Source organism: Macaca fascicularis, chromosome 19 (genome assembly GCF_037993035.2).
Source record: "Macaca fascicularis isolate 582-1 chromosome 19, T2T-MFA8v1.1".
NCBI lineage: Eukaryota > Metazoa > Chordata > Mammalia > Primates > Cercopithecidae > Macaca > Macaca fascicularis.
The window spans coordinates 65,624,649-65,643,955 of NC_088393.1; the positions used below are offsets into that span (position 1 = coordinate 65,624,649).

A 19,307-nucleotide genomic window follows, 5' to 3' on the forward strand; every position below is an offset into this window, starting at 1 on the left:
ACACTCCATCCTGAGCGACAGAGTGACACACTATCTCAAAAAGAAATCTAGCAAGGCACCTGGGTAGAGTGAAAAATGCACTGTAGCTGCCTCATGCTTGGAAATTTTGCAGATTCTCGATAAATGACATTCAATCTAGGCAGGTGGCACCCTCAAAGGAGCTCCTCGAATGTTACATTGAAAAAGAAATAACATTCCATATACATCTATTGTGTGTTTCTCATGACAATGTTTGAGGCTCTAATAAGAAGGCTAAAGGCTGGGCTGGGCGTGGTGGCTTATTCCTGTAATCCCAGCACTTTGGGAGGCCGAGGTGGGCGGATCACGAGGTCAAGAGATCAAGACCATCCTGGCTAACACGGTGAAACCCTGTCTCTACTGAAAATACAAAATATTAGCCGGGCGTGGTGGTGGACATCTGTAGTCCCAGTTACTCGGGAGGCTGAGGCAGGAGAAGGGTGTGAACCCGGGGGGCAGAGCTTGCAGTGAGCCTAGACCACACTACTGCACTACAGCCTGGGTTTCAGAGTGAGACTCCATCTCAAAAAAAAAACATGCTGAAGCCTTTCTTGCATTCATTACATTCAAAAAGCGTTTCTGCAGTGGGAAGTCTCCTGTGTATTATGAAGCTAGATTTCTATATAAATATGTCACATTTGTCACACTGGTAAGGCCTTGATCCAGTGTTAACTCTGATGTTGAAGGAGCACAGAAGTGTGGCTACAAAATCGCCCAAATGTATTTCATTTGTCTAGTGTGAACTCTGATGTTCAAAGAGAGAAGACCTTCAGGTAACTTTTTTTCCACATTTGCTGCAATCACAAGACCTTACTCCAGTGTGAACTCTCCTGCGTTTAATGAGACTGAAAGTTTTGGCAAAGGATTTCCCACATTCACTACACAATTAAGGCCTTTCTCTTGTGAACTCTCTGATGATGAAAAAGTGAAAAGCTTTGGCTAAATTTCTCCCCACATTCACTCCACCCATATGGCTTTTCTCCAGTGTGAACTCTTTTTTGTTTAGTGAGACAGGAGCTTCCAGCAAAATATTTCCCACATTCACTGCACTCATAAGGTCGTGTGACCAGTGTGAACTCTCTTATGAACATGGAATGCAGAGTTGTGGGTAAATGATTTCCCACAATCATTGCATTCATATGGCTTTTCTCCAGTGTGAACTCTCTGATGTGCAATGAGGTGGTCCTTCTTGCTAAAAACTTTCTGACAATCCTCACACTCATATGACTTTTCTCCAGTGTGAACTTTCTGGTGTACAAGGAAGTGAGACTTCTTGTTAAATAATTTCCCACATTTCTCACATTTATAAGGCTTTTCTCCAGTGTGAACTCTCCTGTGTTTAGTGAGACTGGAGCTTTCAGCAAAAGATTTTCCACATTCACTGCACTCATAAGGCTTTTCTCCAGTGTGAATTCACTTATGAACATGGAACGTAGAGCTGTGGGTAAATGATTTTCCACAATCATTGCATTCATAAGGCCTTTCTCCAGTGTGAACTCTCTGATGTGCAATGAGTTGGTACTTGTGCCTAAAAAATTTCTGACAAGCTTCACAAGCATATGGCTTTTCTCCATTGTGAATTCTCTGGTGTGCAAGGAGGCGAGACTTCTTCTTAAATAATTTTCCACATTCCCTACACACATAAGGCCTTCCTCCCATATGGCCATGCTGGTGTAGAACGAGGTTACCCTTGTGACTAAAACATTTCCCACATTCCCCACACTTAAAAGGTCTTTCTGTAGTGTGAACTCGCTGATGATTCCTAAGGTGTCCTTTTTCAATAAAAGATTTCCCACATTCTCCACACTTGTAAGGTCTTTCTCCAGTGTGAATGCGCTGATGGTGAACAAGGCTGCGCTTATGACTAAAAGATTTCCCACATTCTCCACACTCATAAGGTCTTTCTCCAGTATGAACACGCTGATGGCTCCTAAGGTGCCCGTTTGAACTAAAAGATTTCCCACATTCTCCACACCCATAAGGTCGTTCTCTAGGGTGAACTCGCTGATGTAGAATGAGGGTGCCCTTATGACTAAAAGATTTCCCACACTCTCCACACTCATAAAGTCTGTCTCCAGTGTGAATGTGGTGATGGTTCCTAAGGTGTCCTTTTGAACTAAAAGATTTCCCACATTCTCCACACTCATAAGGTCTTGCTCCAGTGTGAACTCGCTGGTGTAGAACGAGGTTGCCCTTTTGACTGAAAGATTTCCCACATTCTCCACACTGATAAGGTCTTTCTCCACTGTGAACTCGCTGATGGTGAACAAGACTGCGCTTATGACTGAAAGACTTCCCACATTCTCCACACTCATAAGGTCTTTCTCCACTGTGAACTCGCTGGTGTAGGGCGAGGTTGCCCTTTTGACTGAAAGATTTCCCACATTCTCCACACTGATAAGGTCTTTCTCCAGTGTGAACTCGCTGATGGTGAACAAGACTGCGCTTATGACTGAAAGATTTCACACATTCTCCACACTCGTAAGGTCTTTCTCCAGCGTGAACTCGTTGATGGCTCCTAAGATGTCCTTCTGAACTAAAAGATTTCCCACACTCTTCACACTCATAAGGTTTTTCTCCAGTGTGAAATCGCTGATGTTGAATGAGGCTTCTCTTTTGACTAAAGGATTTCCCACATTCTCCACATTCATGTTTTTTTCCAGTGTGAACTCTCTGATGATTACTGAAGCTAGCATATTTGCTAAAGGATTTCACACATTCTCCACATTCATAAAGTCTTTTACTAGTGTGAACTCTCTGATGATTACTGCAGCTAGCATGTTTGCTAAAGGATTTCCCACATTCACAGCACACATAACACTCTTCTCTAGGGAGAAGTCTCTCGTGCTGACTGAGTGTATGTTTGGTGCTAAAATGTTTCATGGATTCTCCATGGCTATAGTGAGCTCCCCCCCACCGAAAGGGAGACACACACTCAGTTTTGCTGTTTGACTTCTCCCCAGTGTGAGTGGCCTCCTGCTGGAGTAATCCTGAAATGGGCAAAAAGTCTTTCCCACTCTGACTGAAGACAGATGACTCCTCTGACACATGGAACTTACACCTCTTCACAAACAACACTTCCTCAACACTGCCTCTGTAGGGTTTCTCTCCAATGTACTCATTCTGGTGTTGATGAAAGTTTCCACTGTCATACAATTTGTTCCCCCAGGCCTCACAGCTGTGCAGTTTCTGCTTGGGATGTGTTCCCTGATGATCTCCCATGTGTGGAATGTCTCCTAAGATAGGGCCGCACATCTCACAGGGGTGGGCCTTCTTGGGAGACACACCTGCCATAGGAATCCTGACCTGAGTCTCTCTTTGTATATAAATACTTTGCTTAGAAGGTGCCTCATCTTCCACTCCACACCAACAACCTGAAAGCAAGAAAATGCTGGTGAAGTGCATGTTAACTCTGCTGGGAAGGCACAGACCACCCACAAGTGTATCTGACAAATTGAGGAATTACTCCAAGGAAATACTTGGAGGAACAGAACATTGGCTTCAGGTGGAACATGGTGCTATTTATTATTACTGGACTCTAAAGGTCACAGAATGTAGGAGGCCTCATAACATAAAGAACACAACCAGGTATGTAACACAGGGAGTATAGGCAGGGTCTACAATTCCTGCATCTGCAAACCACTCATCTGCAGAACTTTACATCCTCATGACATGTGAGTGCTGTAGAGAGGGATTTGTCCAGGCCAAGGAAAACAGGAGTACAACACAGCAGCTACTGCTCGACGTCAGTTTAACAAAGCATATATATTTGCTAACACAAATCTCTATGCCAACACTGGAGAACACTGTAGATGGCGATGTATGTAAGACGGATGAGATTTGGGGTCCAGAGATGTGAAGATTAGACAGGAGAATGGATATTAGGGTACAAGTAGGTCAAAGGTTAAAAAAAAAAAAAAAGAGTAGAAGTGATAAGGCAGACAAGTGACAAGTGTGATGCTCTCAAGAATGAGGAAGAAAAGACGAATTATGTGTGCTTACTTCTCTTGCCACAGAAATACTACTAAAATAGATTAGGTTCCTAGTATGCTTTCAATAAAGCCCTGACTCCATGACCTCCTCCAGGGTGCCACTTTTTCTTTTTTTTTTTTTTTTTGAGACGGAGTCTTGCTCTGTCGCACAGGCTGGAGTGCAGTGGCGCAATCTGGGCTCACTGCAACCTCCCCTCCCAAGTTCAAGCAATTCTCTGCCTCAGCCTCCCAAGTAGCAGGGATTACAGGCATGTGCCACTACACTCGACTAATTTTTGTATTTTTAGTAGAGACAGGGTTTCACCATCTTGGCCAGGCTGGTCTTGAACTCCTGACCTCATGATCCACCTGCCTGGGCCTCCCAAAGTGCTGGGATTACAGGCACGAGCCACCTCACCCAGCCCAGGGTGCCAGTCTTGAGGGACACATTCATTCTGAGCCCATTATGCTGAGGCTGAATTCATTTGCATCTTCTGCAGCATGGAAGACTGTGCATCCCACCACAATGATGATCAAATACATGGGAAATGAATAACGTACAAACTAAGGGAAAGACAGAACAAGGGAACAGCCAACATTGTCTCAGAACAACTCAGCCCATGAAAGCCCACGAGAGAAAAAAACAGTATTTCAAGGAGAATTTCTAAAGAAGGTCTTACAAGAACAGCCTCTGGTCTATGTAGGCAGTGATGTAGTCTGTGAAGGCAATTCCCACCACAGGAAGGCATAAGAAAATAGCAGCTAGGCCGGGCGCGGTGGCTCAAGCCTGTAATCCCAGCACTTTGGGAGGCCGAGTCGGGCGGATCACGAGGTCAGGAGATCGAGACCATCCTGGCTAACACCGTGAAACCCCATCTCTACTAAAAATACAAAAAACTAGCCGGGCGAGGTGGCGGGCGCCTGTAGTCCCAGCTACTCCGGAGGCTGAGGCAGGAGAATGGCATGAACCCGGGAGGCGGAGCTTGCAGTGAGCTGAGATCCGGCTACTGCACTCCAGCCCGGGCTACAGAGCAAGACTCCGTCTCAAAAAAAAAAAAAAAAAAAGAAAATAGCAGCTAGAGAAAGGAAGTACACTCTGGGTACACAGGAACCTGAAATCTGGACAAGGACACCCAAACATCCACAGGACTAACAAGGTGGGCTTCTGACTATGAATCCCTCCCTGGGAGCCTGCAGTAAAGCAGGTGTTGGGGCTGCTCCAAGAAAGGAGCAGGGCAGTATGGACACCTCAGTTCTACCAACCAAGAACCTACCCACAGAACTGAAGCAGGAAGCTGTGTCCATGCTCCTGACATGAGAAAGTCTTGCCAATGGGGAAAGAGGGGGGAAAGCAGAGACTAGCTCGGGTCACAGGGTAATTGTGAGCAACTTACCCAGGGAGGATATAAGTGCCAGGTTCTCCAGGGTCACATCACGGTACAGGCATCTCTGAGCCTCACTAAGGAGATTCCATTCCTCCTGGGTAAATTTCACAGCCACGTCTTCAAAAGTCACTGTGCCCTGTTATGATGTTGACAGATGAAACTACAAACGGCCCCTATGCTGAGGTACCACAATCCCTCTCTCCCACACATCTACTCTCGCACATCCTCCTCTCAAGGAGGAGGTTCCTGGTATGCTTTCAATAAAGCCCTGACTCCATGACCTCCTCCAGGTGCCACTGGAGAAACTAGGCCCACTGGTCATGGGGTACAGCCACCAACAATAATTAGTTGAACAAATAGGTATCTGTGAGGTGGCTGTGACATAAGAGTCCACCCCCTCCTGACAAGCACTTCCCCCAGTATGACCGAGGGCATGGAGAGCTCAATGTGGCACCTTCAGCACATCAGACATACCCTCTCTGAATGCACATCATTCTTTAGACTTCCAGGTACATATCCATGTCCATCCCCAGCTCACTGTCACACACCACTGGCCTCTCTCTTGCCTTTAAACAACTTAAAGTATATGTTTTTGTTTGTTTGTTTGAGACAGAGTCTCACTCTGTCGCCAGGCTTAAGTGTAGTGGCACAATCTCGGCTCACTGCAACCTCCACCTCCTGGGTTCAAGCAATTATCCTGCCTCAATCTCCCGAACAGCTGGGATTACAGGTGTGTACCACCACACCTGGTTAATTTTTTGTGTTTTTAGTAGTGATAGGATTTCACCATGTTGGCCAGGCTGGTCTCGAACTCCTGACTTTGTGATCTGCCCATCTAGGCCTCCCAAAGTGCTAAGACTACAGGCATTAGCACAGTGTCCAGCCAGCTTAAAGTATCTTAATTCCCTCCTTTTTCTTCAACTAGGGTGGGTTAAAATCTCCCCCTAGGGTTATAATGTTGGTAAAACAAATGACATCTGATATTCTACAGATGTCATCAAGAGCAATTTATAAATCAAATGTATTGAGCCAGGCGCAGTGGCTCACATTTGTTATCCCAGCGTTTTGGGAGGCTGAGCCGGGTGGATCGCCTCAGGTCAGGAGTTTGAGACCAGCCTGGCCAACAATGTGAAACCTCGGTCTACTAAAAATACAAAAAATTAGCAGAGCGTGGTGTCGGGCACCTGTGATCCCAGCTACTCGGGATGCTGAGGCAGAAGAATCGCTTGAACCTGGGAGGCAGAGGTTGCAGTGAGCCGAGATCACGCCACTGCACTCCAGCCTGGGCAACAAGAACAAAACTCTGCCTCAAAAAAAAAAAAAAAAAATCAAACATATTAACAGCCTGATAAGAGGGACACCACTCACCACGGAAAGCCACATGGGGGATGCATTGTAGATAAGAGAGAGCAACCATGGCCATGGCATGCAAGCTTTGTAAGATGAAGAGAATGTAATGGCCTGATTCCCTCAGGAGGATGCCATTGACTTGAACTCTGCCTGGTCCCATCGATGGAAAGGCTTCAGAGGCTAGGACACATTACCTATTTTTTTCTTTTCTTTTTTTTTTTTTTGTGACGGGAGTCTCGCTCTGTCACCCAGGCTGGAGTATGGTGGTGCAATCTTGGCTCACTGCAACCTCCGCCTCCTGGGTTCAAGCAATTCTCCTGTCTCAGCACCTCAGTAGCTGGGATTACAGGCATGTACCACCATGCCCAGCTAATTTCTGTATTTTTTTTTTTTTTTTTTGAAACAGAGTCTCGCTCTGTCACCCAGGCTGGAGTGCAGTGGCCGGATCTCAGCTCACTGCAAGCTCCGCCTCCCGGGTTCTCCTGCCTCAGCCTCCCGAGTAGCTGGGACTACAGGTGCCCGCCACCTCGCCCGGCTAGTTTTTTGTATTTTTTAGTAGAGACGGGATTTCACCATGTTAGCCAGGATGGTCTCGATCTCCTGACCTCGTGATCTGCCCGTCTCGGCCTCCCAAAGTGCTGGGATTACAGGCTTGAGCCACCGTGCCCGGCCTAATTTCTGTATTTTTAATAGAGATGGTGTTTCGCCATATTGGGCAGGCTGGTTTCAAACTCCTGATGGAAAATGATCCACCTGCCTCAGCCTCCTAAAGTGCTGAGATTACAGGCGTGAGCCACTGCACCCATTCAGATACATTACTTAAGAGCATGAAGTAGCCAGTCATGGAGTCTCCCACCTATAATCCCAGCACTCTGGGAGGCCAAAGTGGAAGGACTGCTTGATCCCAGGAGTTCAAGACCAGCCTGGACAACATGGCCAAGACCCTGTTTCTACATACACACACACACACACACACACACACACACGAGAAAAAAATTTAAAATATACAAAAAGATAGTTAAATGGGAAAGAAACTTGCACTCAGGCCATTTGGGGTTGTACCAATATCACCAGGCATCCACGTGGCAAATCACATTGGGCCTTCATTTTTGGCCTTACACCACATCGTGGCTGACACCACCCAGAGTGTGTATGGCCCATTCAAACCGATCCACTATTACCACAGAATTGCAATTCTACCGGATCCTAAAAGGAGTGGTGGTCTCAAGTAATTCTATGAAGGCCTCCTTGCACGGCTCCACAGCAACACAGAACCACGTGTGGCTTCAGCTATTCCTGACCCTATTCCACTTCTGTGCTTCACTTGCCAACCGCTCGGCAATGATGACCTTTCCCTCAATTCCTCCTGTACTTCTGCCTACGTCTCATGTCTATTATTTCCATGAAGTCCGCGCCATGACAAGCTATGCCATCTGATACACCCGACATTGTCACTTACCTCCCTCTCCTGTTTATGAATGCCAATCATGTCACCCAGGAACCCAGGCAAAACATCCAGTCCTCAGCCTCCAACCATTCCTTTCTGGCCCCCTGAAACATTTACTACCTTATTCTGAAGTGTGCCCTCCAAAACGGGACCCGTGGCTAACTCACCTTAGTCCACACATTAGCTATCATATATTGGATGTCTCCGATATCAATTCCTTCCCAGATATCGCAACCTATGTGGACATTACTTACTTGCTGCCACTACTTACTGGTCTTTGAAGCATCTCAGGCTCCTAGCATGGTGAAAACAACCCTCCTTATATCCCCAATGAATATTATGCCTAATCCCAACTTGCTCATCTCAGCTGATACAGCTTCTATCACTGCTGCTTCTAAAACCAAAAACCCTAAGGTTACCGGGCACGGTGGCTCTAGCCTGTAATCCCAGCACTTTGGAAGGCTGAGGCAGGTGGATCACCTGAGGTCAGGAGTTCGAGACCAGCCTGGCCAATATGGTGAAACCCCGTCTCTACTAAAATTACAAAAATTAGCCAGGCGTGATGGCGTGTGCCTGTAGTCCCCGCTACTCAGGAGGCTGAGGGAGAAGGGCTCGAACCCAGGAAGCAGAGGTTCAGTGAGCTGAGATCGTGCCTCTGCAGTCCAGCCTGGGTGACAGAGCAAGACTCCCATCTAAAAACAAAAACAAAAAAACCCCAGGGTCATGCCTGAAACCCTCTTGCATGTCCTTACCTACCACATGAGAAAATCACACTGCTCCTTTACCAAATGTAAATCACAATTCCAGCGACATCTCCTTGGCCAAGGATTGTCCATTAAACCTCACCTGGATGACAGAATGAGCCTCAATGCTGTCTTCCTTCCTCCTCCCTTAACGCCATGCTCTGTTCTCTGACGGAACTGAAGTAACATCACCTCCCCACTCTGATCAGTTTTATCTCTAAGTATTTCATATACTGCTACCAAATCCAGGCCTGACCTTCTAAGTGTTCACACCGTTTCACTGAAATGGGAATACCTCCATACAACCTGCGTTATGGACTTAGCGCCTAGGGTTTAGGGTTTCTCTAGTGTTCCCAGTTGAAAGCACTGAGTTCCAGAGGTACAACAGAGCAGGATGGCAGAATAGAAAGCAGCATCCATCATAACCTTAACAGAACACCAATTTTTTTTTTTTTTTTTGACAGAGTCTTGCTCTGTCACTGTGGCTGGAGTACAGTGGCATGATCTTGGCTCACTGCAACCTCTGCCTCCCGGGTTCAAGCAATTCTCCCTAATTCTCCCTGCCTCAGCCGCCCAAGTAGCTGGGATTACAAGCACCTGCCACCACACCCGACTAATTTTTGTACTTTTAGTAGAAACGTGGTTTTGCCATGTTGCCCAGGCTGGTCTCGAATTCCTGACCTCAGGTGATCTGCCCACCTCAGCTTCCCAAAGTGCTGGGATTACAGGCATGAGCCACCATGCCCGGCCCACACCCCCAAATTTAAAAACTATCTACACAGAAAAAAATCACCTTCATAAGAACCAAAAATCAAGTGAGCACTCACTTGATTTTTGGTTAATTCCAGGTGAGCACTTCTACCTGGAATTAACTTTGTATTATGGGAAATGGCACTAAAAGGGGCTGTAGTCTTGACTTGCCAATGCCAGCCCTCCCCATCCCCCAGCAGTGGCTGCCTGTTGTGGATAATCTGTGCTCCTGGGAAGGGAAAGTGCAGTCACTGTCAGACATTGCACGGAAATCAGTGCTTCCCTGTCATAGCAGAAAGCAAAACTGGGCTGAACTCAAAGGACGCCATCCCAGGGAGTGAGCATATCGACCAGCCCAGCCAGAGGGGTATCGCCCACCTCAATGGTCAGGACTTGAGATCTGGCAAGCCTTGCCACTGTGGGTTGGAGGGCTCTAAAGTCCTAAATAAACTTGAAAGGCAGTCTAGGCCACAAGGACTGCAACCCCTAGAAATGTCCTGTGCTGAGCTGCGCTCCAAGTCAGTGGACCTGGTTGGGTTGGGGGAGCACAACCTAGTGAGACACCAGCTGGAGTAGCTAAGGGTGTGCTTGTGCCACCCCTCCCGCAACCCCAGGCTACATGGGTCCTTCCTTCCACTCAAGGAGAGGAGAGGGAAGAGCAAAAACAACTTTGTCTTGCATTTTGGATATCACCTCAGCCACAGGATAGGGCACTGGGCAGGTTGTGAGGCCCCATTCCAGGCCCACCCAGACAATATTTCTAGATACACTCTGGACCAAAACAGAACCCGCTACCTTGAAGGGAAGAACTCAGTCATGGGAGGACCCATCACCTTCTGACTAAACAACCCTTGGCCCCTGAATAACAAGCAGCAGTGCCCAGGTAGTACGCGATGGCACTGGGTGAGACTCTGAGACGTGCCAGCTTCAGATGTAACACAGCACACTGCTAGCTGTGGTGGTTACGGTCAGAGACCCCACCTGCTTGAGAATAACAGAGCAGAGAGTAAAGGGGACTTTTTGGCACCTCAGTTACCAGCTCAACCACAGAGGGATAGAGCACCAAGAAGCCTCCTGGGGTGCCTGATTCCAGGCCTTGGCTCGTGGATAACATTTCTGGACCTGCCCTGGGTGAGTCTTGAAGAGTGAGCCTCAGACCAGGAAACATTCACCACAAGCTGACTGAAGAGCTCTTAGCCCTTAACGGAACCTCAGTGGTCGTCTGACAGCACTCCCTGTGGGCCTGTGCTGGTGGTGGCCACAGAGTGAGGCTGCTCTGCCTATGGAAAGGGGAGGGAAGAATGGGAAGGACTGTATCTTGTAGTTTGAGTGCCAGCTCAGCTGCAGTGCAAAGGAACACCAGGTAGATTTCTAAGTTTTTCACTCCAATCCCTGGCTCATGGATGGCATCTCTATATCAACCTGAGGCCTGGGGAACTCACCGTCCTGAGAAGAAGGACATAAGCCTGTCTGGTTTTGCCACCTGCTGACTGTACAGGGCTAGGGCCTTGAGGAAACACAGACGATAGCCATGTAGTGGTTACAGGAGCCTTGGGTGAAACCCAGTGCTGTGCTGGCTTCAGCTGTCACCTAGCACAGTCCCAGTGGTGGTAGCTAAAGGGGTGCTTCTGCCCCAACCCCCAGTTTCAGTCACTTCAGCACTGACAGAGAGACTCCGGGAGAAAGTGAGGGAAGACCCAACAAGAGCCTCCACCTGTTAATCCAGGGAATTCTTTCAGATCTTATTCAAGACCACAAAGGTGGTAGAGCTCTCTGGGTCTGCAAGAGTCACAGCATTACTGAGTGTGGGTTTCCCCCTAAAGTAGATCCAGCTTAGATCACAACACCCGAGCCCGTTCAAATACCTAGAAAGTCTTCCTAAGAAGGACAGGAACAAATGAGCCCAGACTGTGAAGACTACAATAAACACCTAACTCTTTAATGCCCAGACATGACGAACATCTACAAGCATCAACACCATTCAGGAAAACGTGACCTCACCAAACAAACTAAAGCACCAAGCACTAATCCTAGAGAAACAGAGATATGTGACCTTTCAGAGAGATAATTCAAGATAGCTATTTTGAGGAATTTCTCAAGTAAAACACAGAAATAATTCAGAATTCTATCAGATAAATTTGGCAAAGAAATTAAAATAATTAAATAGAACTGGCCAGGCGCAGTGGCTCACACCTGTAATCCCAGCACTTTGGGAGGCCAAGGTGGGCAGAACACGAGGTCAGGAGATCAATATCATCGTGGCCAACATGGTGGAACCCCGTCTCTACTAAAAATGCAAAAATTAGCCAGATGTGGTAGTGCACACCTGTAGTCCCAGCTACTAGGGGGGCTGAGGCAGGAGAATCGCTTGAACCCAAGAGGCAGAGGTTGCAGTGAGCTGAGATCGCACCACTGCACTCCAGCCTGGGCAACAAAGGGAGACCCTGTCTCAAAAAAAAAAAAAGAAAAAAAAATCAAAATGGATTTTTGAGACTTAAATCTAAGACCTCAAACTCTGAAACTACTACAAAAAAACACTGAAGTGGGCAAAGACCTCCTTTTTTTTTTTTTTTTTTGTGAGATGAAGTCTCACTCTGTTGCCCAGGCTGCAGTGCTATGGCACAATCTCGGCTCACTGCAACCTCCACCTCCCAGGTTCAAGCGACTCTCCCGCCTCAGCCTCTGAGTAGCTGCGATTACAGGCACGTACCATCACACCCAGCTAATTTTTGTATTTTTAGTAGAGGCAGGGTTTCCCCATGTTGCCCATGCTGGTGTCAAACTCCTGACCTCAGGTGATCCGCCCACCTTGGCCTCCCAAAGTGCTGGGATTACAGGTAGTGAGTCACTGAGCCTGGCCGACAAAGACTTCCTGAGTAATACCTTTCAAGCACAGGCAACCAAAGCAAAAATGGACTAATGGCATCAGATCAAGCTAAAAAGCTTCTGCACAGCAAAGAAAACAATCAACAAAGTGAAGAGATAACCCATAGAATGGGAGAAAATATCTGCAAACCACCCATCTGCAAAGGGATTAATTACCAGAATATGTAAAGACTTCAAACAACTCTATAGGAAAAACTCTTAATAATTCCATTTAAAAATCTGAATAGACATTTCTCAAAAGAAGATATACAGCCAGGAGCAGTGGCTCCAGCTATAATCATAGCAGTTTGGGAGACTGAGGCAGGAAGATCGCTTGAGCCTAGCAGTTGGTAACCACCCTGTTTAACCAGTGAGACCCCCATCTCTACAAAAAAGTTTAAAAACTAGCCAAGGCAAGGTAGCACATGGCTGTGGTCCCTGCCACTTGGGAGGCTGAGATAGGAGGATTGCCTGAGCCCAGGCGGTCAAAGCTGCAGTGAGCCATCATCACACTACAGCACTCCAGCCTAGGTGACCCAGCAAGATCCTGTCTTGAAAACACAAACGAAAGACAGCAACATACAAATGGCAAACAGGTACAGGAAGAGGTGCTCAACATCACTAGTCATAAGAAAATGCACATCATCTCACCCCGTTAAAATGGCTTATTTATATCCAAAAGACAGGCAATAACAAATGCTGGTGAGGATGTGAAGAAAAAGGACAGTCTCGTACACTGTTGTGGGAATGGAAATTAGTACCACCGCTATGGAGAACAGTTTGGGGGTTCCTCAAAAAACTAAACATTAAGCTACCATATAATCCAGCAAGCCCACTGCTGGGTATAAACCCAAAAGGAATCCAGTATATCACAGAGATATCTGCACTCCCGTGCTTGCTGCAGCACTGTTCACAGCAGCTAAGACCTGGAAGCAACCTAAGTGTTCATCAACAAATGAAAGGATAAAGGAAATGTGGGCCGGATGTGGTGGCTCACACCTGTAATCCCAGCACTTTGGGAGGACGAGGCCAGTGGATCACGAGGTCAGGAGATGGAGACAATCCTGACTAACACAGTGAAATCCCATCTCTCCTAAAAATACAAAAAATTACCCAGGCGTGGTGGCACACATGTTCAGTCCCAGCTACTCAGGAGGCTGAGACATGAGAATCGCTTGAACCTGGGAGGCGGAGGTTGCAGTGAGCCAAGATCCCAGCACTGCATTCCAGCCTGGGTGACAGAGAGGGACTCTGTCTCAAAAAAAAAAAAAAAAAAAAGAAAGAAAGAAAGAAAATGTGAGGGCACGGCGGTGGCTCACACCTGTAATCTCAGCCCTTTGGGAGGCTGAGGCAGGTGGATCACGAGGTCAGGAGTTCAAAACCAGCCTGGCCAAGATGGTGAAACCCCATCTCTACTATAAACTACAAAAATTAGCCAGGCCTGATGGCAGGTGCCTGTAATCCCCAGCTACTCAGGAGGCTGAGGCAGGAGAATTGCTTGAATCTGGGCAGCAGAGGTTGCAGGTAGCCAAGATCATGTCACTGCACTACAGCCTGGGCAACAGAGTAAGACTGTCTCAAAAAAAAATAAAAATAAAGAGAATAAGATCTAGTATTTAGTAGCACAACAGGGTGACTACGGTAAAAATAACCTAATTGTACATTTTTAAATAACAAAAAGAGTTTAATTGGATTGTTTGAAACACAAAGGATAAATGCTCGAGATGATGGATAGACCATTAACCCTAGTAATATTATTACACACTGCATGCCTGTTATCAAAATATCTCATGTAACTCATAAATACATACACCTACTATATACCCAGAAAAATTTAAAATTTAAGAAAATATTTTTAAAATTATAAAAAACAGTCCCATGACACCATAAGCTAGAGAACATATGGGTCGGGGTCAGGACCAGGGAGGGAATGGAACACTCTCCACTTCCTTTTCTGAGTTCCTTAAATGCTCGTATACCCACGAGTGCCTCGAAGAGAGGCGGACATTACAGGAATGTATCCCTGATAAGATGTGATAATCTCAGACCTCCAGGTACCCCTTCTTGGCACTGGAGTCAGATGACCTCAGACTGCTTGTATGACCTGTGTGCCTCAATATAAAATGTCATCTCTACCACCTATGTGATCTACAACAAAGATTCAACCTCCCAGGGCCCCAAGGTGCTCATCACCTCTCCACTCTGTTCTTCCTTTGATTGGCCTTTGGAAAACCTTTAAAATCCAGATTTTGATCCTGTCCTTCGTATAGAGCACACTTGACTGTTATGCCCAGACCGTTTATTCCCCGAAGAAGACCACCAGAGTCCAGAGTCAAAGCTAAGCAGCAAGGATCTTTATTACAGGTTCGAACCTGGAACTCTCCCTCGCTCGTGAAACGAGACGGGCAGGAGAGCTCCCCAACTCAGCTCCGAACAATGTTATATAGTCTAAGAAAAGTGGTCATAGAGTTATTATACAAATCAGATATATGATTGGCTAGTGTTTGAACAAGGCGATTTGGCTAACTATGATTGGTTCCTGCCATTTCTGATATTTTGGTTCAAACTTTGAGGCGGGAGAGCAGGTTTATGGCAGCAAGAGTTTATCTTACTTAAACACGTCTTGTGACCTTGCCTCAGAACTTACAAAATCTCTGGTATGTGCAAAACAAAATCTCTGGTACGTGCAGAAAACCAGGTACTCACAGAACTTACGAAATCTCTGGTATGTGCAAAGATTAGAGAGCAGAACAAGGGTGTAGCGGGTGGGGGGCGGGTACACATCTATCTTTGTGTCCTTTCAGACATAACTAACTCCATCTCAGAAAAAGACAATTTGTATTTCACAGGGCACTGTGCCATCAAGGGTAAGATGCTTTGTTTAATAAACAAAAAAATAAAGATGGTCAGGCGCAGTGGCTCACGCCGGTAATCCCAGCACTTTCGGAGGCCAAGGCTAGTGCTTCAAAACCAGCCTAGGCAACATGCTGAAACCCCGTCTCCACTAAAAATACAAAACATTAGCCGGGCTTGGTGGTGGATTCCTGTAATCCCAGCTACTCGGTGTCAGGCCTCTGAGCCCAAGCCAAGCCATTGCATCCCCTGTGACTTGCACCTATACGTCCAGATGGCCTGAATTAACTGAAGAATCACAAAAGAAGTGCAAATGCCCTGCCCCGCCTTAACTGATGACATTCCACCACAAAAGAAGTGAAAATGGCCGGTCCTTGCCTTAAGAAATGACATTATCTTGTGAAATTCCTTATCCTGGCTCAAAAAGCTCCCCCACTGAGCACCCTGTGACTCCCACTCCTGCCCGCCAGAGAACAACCCCCCTTTGACTGGAATTTTCCTTTACCTACCCAAAACCTATAAAACGGCCCCACCCTTATCTCCCTGCTGACTCTCTTTTCGGAATCAGCCCACCTGCACCCAGGTAATTAAAAAGCTTTATGGCTCACACAAAGCCCGTTTGGTGGTCTCTTCACACGGACGCATAAGACACTCGGGAAGCTGAAACAGGAGAATCCTTTGAACTCGGGAGGCGGAGGTTGCAGTGAGCCAAGATCACGCCACTGGACTCCAGCCTGGGTGACAGACTGAGACTCTGTCTCAAAAAATTAAAAAAAATAAATAAATAAGATAAGCTGGGCGCGGTGGCTCACGCCTGTAATCCCAGCACGTTGGGAGGCCCAGGCAGGCGGATCACCTGAGGTCGGGGGTTTGAGACCAGCCTGACCAACATGGAGAAACCCCGTCTCTACTAAATATACAAAAAATTAGCCGGGTGTGGTGGGGCATGCCTGTAATCCCAGCCACACGGGAGGCTGTGGCAGGAGAATCGTTTGAACCCCGGGGGCGGAGATTGCGGTGAGGCGAGATCGCGCCATTGCATTCCTGCCTGGGCAACAAGAGTGAAACTCTGTCTCAATAAAATAAAATAAAAAATAAAGACTGCATCTAACCAGGTAAGGTCACAAACAAGCAAACTCTTCCACTATCAGTTCTCCCCAGAGGATTCTGTAACTATAAAAGATTAGGCCTTCAGCAGCTCAAAAGGGCCGTCCTGACAGTCACTCATAATAAAAACTCAGCATCTGCTGCCTAAGGCTCTGCCACCTTAAAGATGCTTCCTTGTAAGACTGCAGGCCAGTCGCCCACCAACTGGCCCAGACCAGGATGCCTTTTGTCTTCTTTGCTCCCTCTAAACTGGTTCCATAACGTTTGCTCCTATATCTTTTTCCTCTTGATGCTAAACATTACTTTGTTCGTTGTGGAATGTTTAACCTATAACACTTATATGTTAAGTATACTATTGTGTATGGTTTGCTATATTGACTGACTTGAGTGTCTTGAGCCTCTGTGCCCATGGCCGACTACCAAGTGAACCGGAATCACTAAAGAGAATTGCCTCCTTCGAACTCCATTTAGCTCATGGCTTTTGTTGACTCAAATAACATCAGTTAACACCTGACACTGTGGAAAGACACAAACACGGTGAACCTGATTATCTCTACCCTTGCAATGCTCTAGACATCCCTCCTTTCTTCCAAACTCTCCATGGCTTCTAGCGTCCTCATGATGAGTGCATAGCCCCCAGCCTGCTTGCTCTTTCAGGGGGAGCTCCGCCTCATAATTTGCTCACAACAGGCACCTGTCGACCCCAGATTCCATCCTTCCGGCATAGTTCACCTGCAGGCCTTTGCCCGAGCCAGTTCCTATGCCTGTAGGTCTCCCCACCGCATCCCACAGGTGTCGGAAATGGGGCCCCTCCCGCGAGCGCCTCAGTGTCCGGACGCCGGCGTCCGGGCTGCAGAGCCGTGAGCAGGCGCTACCACCTCGCTGCTTTTGGACAATGAGATGACCTGAGGGCGCCACAATTACCTGAGCTGAGAGCCTCAGCGTGGCCGCCGCCGCCATCGAACCACGCGGTTTTAAGCCGGGTCCAGAGGAGAGGGCGACCAGCCAGGAGATATGGGCACGGCGGTCCCTATCCTGTCCCAGGAGTGGGACACGCTGGGCACCGTCACAGAGCTCCAGAGTCGCCTCGTGCAGCGGAGGACAACTGCTCTCCGCCTTCTGGGTTCAGTCACCGTAGTCCCGACCTAGCGCTGACTAGCCTCTCCCACAAATAAACCCAACACCAATCAAAATGGCCGCCACTAGAGGGCGCCGGAAGTCCGGACCCATTGTCACGTGCACACAGGAAACGCCTTTATCCTTAGCCCTCAGGGCCTTTCCACGCTGCCATTCGACGCGGAGTTTTCTGGGTAATGTAGTTCCCTAAGTAAGAAGGCGGGTAAAGGGCGCGCTTCCCAGAAGCGCTTCTGCAGGGAAAGCCTAACTCCACGTCAGGAGTACCTTTAAGAGGTGCGTCCTAACTGGTATGGTGGCTCCCACCTGTAATTCCACCAGTTTAGGAGGCCAAGTCACAAGGATCATTTGAGGCCAGGAGTTAGAGATTAGCCTGAGCAACAAAGCAAAATCCTGTCTCTATAAAAAATAAAAAAAATTAGCGGGGTGTGGTCGGGCGGGCCTGTGATCCCAACTGACCCAAGGTTGGGGTTAGGTTTAGGGAGCCTGAGGAGGGAGGATCGCTTGAGCTGGGAGTTCGAAGCTTCGGTAAGCCGAGATCGTGCCACTGCACTCCAGCCTGGGCAACAGAGCCAGACCTCTCCTCTAAAAAATAAAAATAAGGGCCGAGTACAGCGGCTCACACCTGTAATCCCAGCACTTTGGGAGGCCGAGGCGGGTGGATCACCTGAGGTCAGGAGTTCAAGACCAGCCTGGCCAACATGGTGAAACCCCGTCTCTACTAAAAATACAAAAATTAACTGGGCGTGGTGGCATGCGCCTGTAATCGCAGCTACTCAGGAGGCTGAGGCAGGAGAATCTCTTGAACATGGGAGGCGGAGGTTGTGATAAGCCGAGATGATGCCCCTGCACTCCAGCTGGGCGACAGAGCAAGACTCCATCTTGGAAAAAATATATAAATAAATAAATAAAAGATGGCAGATCTTTCTACTGGGCAGAGGATCATCCTGCCTTTTCTTAGAACTCATATTGAGATTTCTTGGGATTATTGGCTGTAACTGATTACCCCAGTGTATGGAAAAATATTATTTCAGAGTTAGTGTAGATGCTCCCAAAGGCTACAGATCCAAATTCACCTATCATTTCAAATGGTCCTTCAGATGCAAAATTATTCCACTGGAAGCAGAGATTAATGCAAACGTTAATAACCATTATTGTATTGTTAAAATGAATGTGTAAACACCCAGCAGGTTCATTTTGTCCACTGCCCAAACAGAGCCAATTTATCAGGACAGGGGAATTGCAAAAGAAAAAGAGTTTGATTCACATAGAGTTGGATGAACAGCAGACTGGAGACTTATTAATATTACTCAAATCAGTCTCCCTGAAAATTGGGAGACCAGGTTTTTTGCTGTTGTTTTTTGAGACGGAATTTTGCTCCTGTTGCCCAGGCTGGGGTGCAATGTCACAATCTCGGCTCGCTGCAACCTCCACCTCCTGAGACTGGGGTTTTTTAAGGATAATTTGGTAGATAAGGGGCCATGAAGTCTGCAGTGCTGATTGGTTGGGTCGGAGATGAAATCATAGGGAGTCAAAGTTGTTATCTTGTGGTGAGTGGGTTTTGGGGGAGGGGGAGGCACAAGACGAGATGATCCAGTTTATCCATCTGAGTGGTGCCATCAGATCCATCAAGTTCAGGGTCTGAAAAATATTTCCAGCACCAATCTTAGCTTTTACAATAGTG

The 19,307-nt window shown here is 47.3% G+C and overlaps 1 protein-coding gene across 1 annotated transcript; it reads right to left on the reverse strand.

Moving 5' to 3' along the window:
- Positions 1-839: 839 nt before the first annotated feature.
- ZNF814 (zinc finger protein 814) lies at positions 840-17,678 on the reverse strand. The gene is given in 5 exon segments (XM_045381266.3): positions 840-1,082; positions 1,084-2,669; positions 2,751-3,392; positions 5,384-5,510; positions 17,414-17,678. Coding segments are annotated over 5 exon segments (2,577 nt in total). The 5' UTR covers positions 17,450-17,678; the 3' UTR covers positions 840-896.
- Positions 17,679-19,307: the final 1,629 nt, after the last annotated feature.